Raw genomic sequence first — 9313 nt, 5'->3', positions numbered from 1 at the left:
CAATGGCTTCGCCAGTATATATTAAAAAGTTCCGACGCTTGGGGGGTGTGACTTCGCAATCCTTTGAAAAATAATATCTCTGTGCATCACTGAAATGCGTTCGGCGGAAGTTGTTTACGCTGAAGACCACAAAAGAAAATGGCGAGTGCAATCGGCAGTAAGTACGATTCCATTTATTTGAACGTGCTACGGATAAAAACAAAACAAAAAAAATGTTCAGTTTATCTACATCAGCAGTACGCCTGTTTTATTTTTTTTACAAGTTAATATTTCTTTCGCCGATAAACGTAAAACCTTGTCTGTGTGCCTCATGAATGTGTCCCCCGTAAATATTGTTTGGCTAACGTTATTTAGCTAACACCAAATGCACATATTTTCTACGAAAATAATGCAATTCATTTACAAATATTTATGCGTTTTACTCTAATTAGAAAACGAAGATATCATATTTTAAATCTCAAAACGCCCTCCAAACGAATAAGGTGTCAACAATCTAATTAACTAAAGAGAACTGACTAATACCATATCAATAAAATGTAATTCAGCCACTCCACTTTATAAACAGATTTTATTTTTAATGTCTACGCTTGTATTTATACATTAGTGTGGGTTTATTTTCATTACGTAAGGACACGACTGCTGTATAATGTCATTTTGTTATCAATCTTATTATGAGCAAAACAGTTGAGTTAACGACACAGTTATTTATTTTTAATATCATATTGCATACATCAAATTGCGATTATTAATACACCGAACAGAAAACACTTCCGTAATTGTGATTTTGGTCTTGGTCTCATGTCTGTTTTGTACAAATGAAAGGTGTAATAACTTAATTGCATCGACATATGAAAATGCATTTAATTTTGAGTTGTGGTTAAATGATGGTGATTTTATATGTGTAAATTATACATAATGGCTCTGCTAATTTGTGTTTTTTCATGCACCCTCAGAACACAAGATAATGAACGTGGGGCCAACAGAGCCCTGGTCAGTCAGGGAGAAGCTGTGTCTGGCCTCCTCTGTTATGAGGAGTGGTGACCAGAACTGGTGAGCAACAAACACCCTATTTCATAGTAGCTTTAAGCAAGAGTTGTCTTTATGTCATTGGTAGTAAAAGACCCTCTGGAGATAGTTTGGTGGGCTTCGCAACCGCTACCTACAATTGTTACTGGCTTTTTCTGTTTTTGCCTTCAGTAGCTGAAAAGTTCCTGGACTAAGAGCAGACATGTTGAGATTCCTTTCCAATAGGTTTTTTCTACAGTTCTGTCGGTTTTGTAGCTTTTGCCTGAATGTGAGTAAAGAAAATAGGTCCATAGAGTGTGGAATACATTTTCTATTACTGTCAGTAATCACATCAGTAATAAATACCAGAGAGCTCCATTAACAGTCAGTTATTCTGATTATAACATGCTCTCCTCCATGTTCGATGTAAGATTTGATCTTTCATTTTTACGCTTTTCTCTAATGTCTCCCTTGTCCATGCCACTCTTAGTCAAGTTGAGCCCTGAGAACAGGAACTCTAATTAAAAAGCTGCATCAATGCCATATTTCTTTGAAACATCTTTAGAAATTGTGTCATGGTCCCTAAATCCTCATGGAATTCACCCTGTGATGAGTTGCTGCTGAAATAAGAGAATACTAGTATTAAGTGGTGAAACAGTGACAGTTTAGGTTTGCAGGTATCACTTGTCCGTTTTATGTATCACTTATGATCTATTTTAGTCTAGAATCTGCAGCACTGCTCTGTTTCCTGTGGACTGGACAATTACCCCAACTTAGGCCCCATTTTTATTATAAAACCTTCATGGGTTTATTTGATTTTCACAATGTTCATTACTTTATTTCGATGCTTTTCTTCCAGGGTGTCCGTAAGCCGGGCTATAAAACCTTTCTCGGAATCTGGGCGTCCACCTGATTGGTTCTCGCAAAAGGTGAAAAAAAACCTACAAACCATCATAATATTTTCTCAGGGTTTTTTTTTTTGGTTCAGTTATATGTATTGAGTCGCACTCTCAAAGACGAGGTCAGGATAACTCCTTTTGTCTGTTTCTCAGCACTGTGCCTCACAATACTCAGAGCTGCTGGAAGCCACAGAAGCTCCCAAGTCAGTATTAGAGAAGTGCCCCATAAATACGATCATATATTGTTATTTTTGTTTATATCTGAATGCGTCGACCTTCTTGTTGGCAGGCGTAAACGTGGCGAGAAGGGCGAGGTTGTTGAAACCATCGAAGACGTCATAGTTCGTAGATTAACCGCTGAAAGAATTGAAGAACTGAAAAAACTATTGCGCGACACACAGGAGCAGTACAGGTACATCCCACGTTAGCGAGGACAAGCTGAATGGTATTCTGCTCTGTGAGCTCTTTTATCTCAGACTTCTCCACTTTCCCTTGACAGAAAATTGAAGAAAGAGGTGGATCTCATCCAGACGGGTCACATGGACTCTCAACTGAAGGACCTGTGGACAGAGATCACACTGTAATATACTTCTTTTTTACACTAATTGACGCTAAATGACTGGTTTCAAATTCCAAACACCCATCAGTGTAGCGAGAACCAAACACTATTTCTAAGGCTCTTCTTGGTACTAAACAAACACACTCTTGCCACATGCAAGCAAACACAACAAAGAATAAATTGTCCCCTTTTGAATTTCCTTCTTCTGAAGATAATAAAAGACATTTTGAAGTGATTTTTAAAGTCATGATGGATGCTTTTTCAAATGTTTACCCCTCAGTAAGAAGAAACAGGATGAAGAAGAAGCTGAGCAAAAGAAAATAGCCACAGAAACAGCCTACCAAGGTATGGTCAGTCTGATTAAAGAGGACCGTTTTAAATTAATGTGTATTTTTCATATATAATTTCCACCTGTTAAAAGGTTATTTAGCTATAACATGAAGGAAAGAAGCTTGTCACATATGGTATTAATAGATTTTATTGTCCTTTTCTCTCTCTTTTCCCTGTCTTCAACAGCTCGTCAAGCAATAAAAAACACCCCCAAGCGTCTGCCCAGCGTATCTGTCCGCTCCCCCCTTTGTCCCAGTCCCTCCACCATGGACTCTCAGCCCGACTCTTTGGTTCCCACACCACCCATGGACACAGCCAGTGCTCCCGCCGAGGATCCTAACACACATTCAGTCGTAAGAACACCGCAAAGGTTGAGAGAAGGCTGTCGGATAGTGTTTTGTTGAAGAACTCTTCTGTTCTTTTTGTTCCTTGACAGTCACATTGTTTCATCTGGTTATAGGAGGGTGGGGTCAGTTTTTGTTGCTCTCTCTTTACTGTCTGTCTGTCAGGTCCAGGGCGTTGGGGTGTTCCTGCCTGTGACAGAGGCTCCAGGACCAGGACCCAAAGATGGAGGCCTGGCTGCATTAGTAGACGATTCCCCACAGAAGAGGCTCTTAGCCCAGAAGGCCACACCACCGCCCTCCCCCCTCCTGTCAGAATTACTGAAAAAAAGCAACCTCATCTCAGCCAGCCCCCGCTTGGTGAGCGCTTCTTCAGCCCTGGGGACAAAACACTCCGAGAACACATACACGAAACAGGCAGTACTGATCGCTCCCTTTTAAACCTCATAAATGTTCTGGTCCGGTAGGTGGGTGAGGGAGATACTGCTGGAAGTCTGACTAATGGCGTACAGACGGCGACAGCCGTCGCTACCTTACCGCCCGGTCATGAAGTTATTCCAGGTGAAACTGTCTTTTCATGCACATAAATGCTGATAGTAATACTCTAGCAACTTTATTCTTACTGATTTAGAATAAAGCAAACCAAAAAAATCAATTTTAAAATGATAGTAATTGAGTGACATGGCTATATTTTACAGAATATTTTATGGTGTGTTTGCAGAGGCTGACGCAGACCCTGCAGTGAACGGAGAGCTTGGAGAGGAAGCAGGGTTGGTGGAGGAGGACCTGGTAGCTGTCTCTTACATGGGAGATGAACTGGACCTGGAGACAGTTGGAGGCATTATTGCCATCATAGAGGAGAAGGTCTGGGATATGGCGAATAGTGCGGTGTGGCTACACTCGCCGTCTCTAATTGTCCAAATACTTACGAGCCTGTAAAAATTGAAATCTGAAACTGCCAAATGGGAAATGCCAGGTTTTTTTTGTGAATCCTCTCCAGTTCAGGATGAAAGACTGCACCTCAGTCAGATCTTAATCCGTAAATGTTTTTAGTAGAATATAAAGCAACAGGGCTCAATTCAAAGTTCACGTTATTACACGTGTGTCCAAAAGTGTCTCCAGATTAGCTCCACATTAAGTAAATCCACCTGGTTCCTTGTTCAGACTGGATGTCTTTGCTTTTTAATCATAAAAAGGCCCAATTCTCTTCTACCTTAGCGGTGGAACAGTTGAACACTCAGTCGTGGTCAGGTGGAGTGAGTGGAAGAAATCTGTGTCACATCTTCTGTTGACGGTGCTCATCTCTTCCTCGCTCCAGGTCGATGACTCTGTGGAGGCTTTGGACGCAGCTGCGGTGGAAGCTGCTCTCTCTCTCTGTGAGGAGGCGGTCTCAGAAGGACACAGCCTCCCGGGCCCCTGGGAGACTCAGGAGCTCAAGGCTTCAGATCAGGCAGCCACAGTCCAAGATTCTGTTCCCACACAGGAGCCTCCAGATATGGCCACAGTGTCCACCATCATCCCTGCTGCCATGGAAATTCAGAACCACCAAGAAGCCAAAAAAGGAGAATCGCAGAAGGGAAACTGCCAGGGGTCAGAGGTCACAGGAGCTGATGTCACAGCTTCTGTGGCTTCTGATGATGGTGCAGCAGGAATGGAGGTTGCAGAGGAGGGGGGGGCAGGGAAGGAGACCAGTGAAGCAGCGGTCAAAAGTGAGGGAGAGGAATGGAACCAGCCAGAGCCCAACCCACCCTGCCTAGGTTGGTACTTCAGGATGGAAACATACACAAATCCTGACTTTGGCCAAGTTTTCTGGTCAGAGCTTCAGGGGTTATAGAGTGCAATAACCTCTTCCTATAATTGATCGTGCTCATTTGTGTTGAGCAGTAAAACAAAGTCTGGGCCTTTGAATTAGCCTGGTTTTTATTTATTTTTTGAAAGAAATGAACAAATTCAACCCTAACAGTAGAAAAAGTGGCTCAGCTAGATCAAGGATTGAAACAGCAGCTTGGATATTTCCCTCTTAAATGTGTTTTTCATCATCTCCCATTATTTCTGGCACTAATCTTCAGTCACTGTTGTCCACAGACTCTGAGGACAGCTCTGTGTCTGGGAAGGAGTCTAAGGTAACGTGCTCGCGCAGGCCTCGACACACAGCTCTTACAAAAAGACAAATTAGGTCTGTATGACTCTGATTACAGGAGGTGAAGGAGGAGGAGGTGGGGAGTGAAGGAGACCCCGAAGATGCAATGGAGAAGGAAGAGTGCGGGGAGGGAGAGGGTCCGTATTTATCCGAGGCAGAACGGGCAGCCAGCGAGAGTGAAGATGGATACGGCCCTTCCTCCCAGCGCTACACAGCGGACTCTCTGGCCAGCAGTCCAGCCTCATCCTCTCAGCTGTAGGTCTCCACATTCTGGGCTCGATGGCACCATAAACTAGATTTTTAAAAAGATAGAAAGATATTTTTGGCCCAGGCCTCTCCACGTGCCATCTGCACCTTCACATTGCCTCTCCTCCTGCTGCAGGTCGACCTGTGGGGAGGACCAGGAGGCCGTCCAAGCCCAGAAAATCTGGAAGAAATCCATCATGCTGGTGTGGAGGGCTGCTGCCAACCACAGGTGAACTCTCACATATTCTCATAGAATGTCTTGGCTTTGTGTTTGGTTCAGTGTTTTTCTTGCTCTAAACTGGTTTTCTTAATTGGTTTTGACCAACCAGAAATCCTTTGATAAAACAGTTTTAGGTTTCTTTATTTAAATGCAGTTTTAAAGAAGGTGGTGTGATCTTGTGAAGCCGTTGCTGACCCTCCTGTGTGTCTCAGGTATGCTAGCGTCTTCCTGCAGCCCGTGTCAGACGACATCGCCCCTGGTTACCACAGCATTGTGCATCGGTAAGACACATAAATACAAACTAGCATTGAAACGAACAACATCAAGAAAAAGGATGCTAATGTGTTTGTTCTAAGGGATTCTGAAAGAGCCCTTGTGTCATTTCCACTCTCATTTAGTCTCCTGTAGACTTCCCCTGAGCACAGAATGTTGTGTAACTAACAACGTTGGCTTGAATTTAATGGGATTTGTGTTTAGAATCCCCACAGCCTGTTGACAGAGGTAAATACTGCTGGCTTTGAAGTGTAACTCTGACGCGTGTCCCTCCAGACCCATGGACCTGTCGGCCATTAAAAAGAACATCGAGTCCGGGGTCATCCGCACCACAGCCGAGTTCCAGCGCGACATCATGCTGATGTTTCAGAACGCGGTCATGTACAACTCCTCGGACCATGACGTGTACCACATGGCACTGGAGATGCAGCGTGACGTCCTGGAGCACGTCCAGCAGTTCCTGGCCACCCAGCTCATCATGCAGACGTCAGAGAGCGCCATTTCTGCCAAGAGCCTGCGGGGGAGGGAGGGTAACCGTAAGCCAGGGGAGCCAGCAGAGAAGGTGGGTTGAGTGACTCTCTGGGGAACTTCATGATGTTTCCACACACTTTCCTCCTCTTATATCTCCAGGAACAATCTCAGAATGAACTCGTAACATATGTGGAGTCCTCCTGTACTGCAGCGAGCTGTGCTTCGTTCCTGCCACACTAGCTGTCACGGTGCTGGCTGCACGCTGTGCAACCAACCCCCCTTCACAGGTTCTGTTGCAGACAGGCTCCAGTCTCGCTCTTGAACGTCGCTCTTTTACCGCCTGCTCTTGAACCTCCGACATGCCGTCAGCACCACTGCAGCTGACTCTTCCTACATCACTGAGCCGCTCCACCTGCGCAGCTGCCGGGTGCCACTCGGCACCTTGGTGTCAGTATGACAGTCGTTCCCTGAACGTCCTTGGACGTGGTTTGATGAGGTCACAAGATCTCTGCTTGTGCTCCACTCACAGGTTGGCCCACAGCGTAGAGGGAGTTTAATCTTTCTTCCACAGCTCTTTGTCCTGATGTCTCCTGTCTTTAAGACTCTTCACTAACTTTTGCCTGGGGGGCTCTGTGAATGCTCCAGGTCTGTGTCTGCGTGTAGGTCCCCTCCTTGTGTCACGCTGATTATCTTTGATTCCTTTTCAGCATTTGCAGTCGGTGATGAACTGGGACCATCGCCGGGCTGAAAGTCCCAGTTGGTGACATTCTCTGTTTACTGTCTGCTCACAGGACTGCGGGTGTGGCTAAGGCCGCTCTGAGGACCCAATGGCTGTTTTCCCCCCCCTGTTTTCCAATGTTTGACTCAGACTTGTATGAAACTTGCTTTCTCATGCACGCCTGTTTTCTCTCTCTTTCTCACTCCAATGTTTGTCCTTCTACAGGACAGTGTCCCAATGGCCTCTCCTGCTTTCCTTCTCTCTCTCTTTGTAAGTATTCAGGGTCTCCCTCCGATTTCACCAGAACCAGGCAACGCTCCGTACACGCTTGTCTCGACGCAAACACACATGCGACACACTCTGTAAATGTCTGTCTTTACCTCTCACCCCCCATTGCGCTTCGATATCATGATATAAAGTCAAATATGAAAATTTATTCTATGAAAGGCACTGAAAATTCAGGCGCAGGTAAAGATTCAGGAGTCTTGCGAGGGAGTGTCTCGGTGTGCAGCCAGGCGACACACTTTCACACCCGATATGTTCTAGTTTAACACGATATTCTCAACACACGCAAACAGGCTGCAGTTATTTTCCAGCTTGCATCGACACCCCCCCGCCGATTCTATGGCCCTCATCTGCTTGTTTTTCTTTTTTTGTGCAGTTGTATTTCTGTCTGTATGTGTTCTAATTATTTTTCCACTTCTTTTCTTTTGAAATCTTCATTTTTGTTCATTTTTGTGTTCTTCATTTGCGGAGGAGCCTACCACAGTGGACTGTGTGTGTTAATGTGGAACTCGTTTGTGTGCCGGGGGCCTGCCGCGGGTCCTGTCCCCAGCTAACCTTTGACCTTAATGTCATTTTTAACTTTTGTTTTCGTCTCCCCCCGCTTCCCTTTTCTATCACTCTGCTGCAGGACGGAGGCACCAGGGGGCGCCGCAGCGCCATGGAGGCCGACCTGAAAATGAAGAAGTAGACGAGGAGCTAAGACACTTTCTCCTGAATGTTTCCTCACAACATGGAGCTGAGCTGGTTGTTTTCTGACTGTTTTCGTTTTAATGTACGTGCACACGCTCATGTGGGACTCAGACAGACAGACGTGTCTGTAAATGTGGGTGATGCATTAAGATTCCCTTCACTCCTCAGTTAAATGTGCTGCTGCAAATAAGGGAAAAAACAGGAGGCTCATCCCACCGGGAAAGGAGACAGTCACGATCAACCGGGAAATAAAAATTTAGATATTTTTAATGGCGACATCAGCTATGCTCACACCGAAGCACATGCTTTTATTACAGTAACTGCAGCTCCACTGCAATATAAATGTATCGACTCAATTTAGAAAGTCAAACATTTTTGACACCGAGCAGCTGTGACATTCAGTGTTTTTTAAGATTATTTTGAACACATGAACAGTGGATGATTTAGTCTCATTTCTGCGACTGCGAATCGACACCTTGTTAAACTTCGCTGGACGAAAACAAGTCCCACGGTTTTTAATACGACACAAGACACCATTAGTTTTGACCTAAGCTTAGGCCCAGATTAACTTCTGCAACGTGTGGGGTTGTTTTTTTTAAATATTTGATTTCAGCAATTTAAAGAAGTAACCTCACTTTGAGAGGGATTGAGATTGAAAGAGCAAGTGCATCAGTTATAACACGTTGCCCTCTGAAACAGATCAGTACCTGCAGTAATTATTCAATAGGAGACTCAAATGATCAAGCTTGGCTAATGCATTTCTTTCCTTATATGAAGTTAAGGCAACAACTACCACTGCCTCATATCAGCTTCTGTGTCATGTTGAAAAGCAAATGGATCGGCGGCATCAAGGTTAAATTATGTCAACTGGTATGACTAACGGACAAAATGGACCAAAAACCAGTGTGGACAGTTTAAATGAGTGTTAAACATAAGTGGTTTTGTGTCAGGTTTCAGTCCAATGGTTTAGTGGCGTCGGTGGTCACAACGCTGGCCGCCTGAGATGTAGACAGACTGTAATATTCAATTGTGTTGTACAAAAGGTTTGTGATGGTACAGTTGTGTGGGTAGTTGTGGATTTGTACATTTGTTTAATAAACCATTTGTAAAGCAGTCTGAACTAGCCTCATTTTAGA

The 9313-nt window shown here is 44.4% G+C and overlaps 1 protein-coding gene across 2 annotated transcripts; it reads left to right on the top strand.

Annotated features, from left to right (window-relative positions):
* The first annotated feature begins 72 nt into the window (after positions 1 to 72).
* Positions 73 to 9290, top strand: brd8b (bromodomain containing 8b). 2 transcript variants are annotated; one of them, XM_057043179.1, is made up of 19 exons: positions 73 to 157; positions 954 to 1050; positions 1865 to 1934; positions 2058 to 2107; positions 2194 to 2316; positions 2404 to 2484; positions 2744 to 2808; positions 2980 to 3146; positions 3303 to 3494; positions 3602 to 3695; positions 3856 to 3998; positions 4453 to 4891; positions 5220 to 5257; positions 5333 to 5529; positions 5657 to 5749; positions 5953 to 6021; positions 6290 to 6575; positions 7428 to 7472; positions 8116 to 9290. In XM_057043179.1, the coding sequence occupies exons 1-19, from the start codon at positions 139 to 141 to the stop codon at positions 8173 to 8175; spliced, it is 2328 nt and encodes a 775-aa protein (XP_056899159.1). In that variant the 5' UTR covers positions 73 to 138; the 3' UTR covers positions 8176 to 9290. The 2 variants fall into 2 exon arrangements, with proteins under 2 accessions (XP_056899159.1, XP_056899160.1); XM_057043180.1 differs by lacking the exon at positions 7428 to 7472.
* Positions 9291 to 9313: the final 23 nt, after the last annotated feature.

This window comes from Takifugu flavidus, chromosome 9, assembly GCF_003711565.1.
Source record: "Takifugu flavidus isolate HTHZ2018 chromosome 9, ASM371156v2, whole genome shotgun sequence".
Lineage (NCBI taxonomy): Eukaryota > Metazoa > Chordata > Actinopteri > Tetraodontiformes > Tetraodontidae > Takifugu > Takifugu flavidus.
The sequence above is the reverse complement of the archived record's forward strand: the minus strand, read 5'-3'. Positions and strand labels throughout refer to the sequence as shown.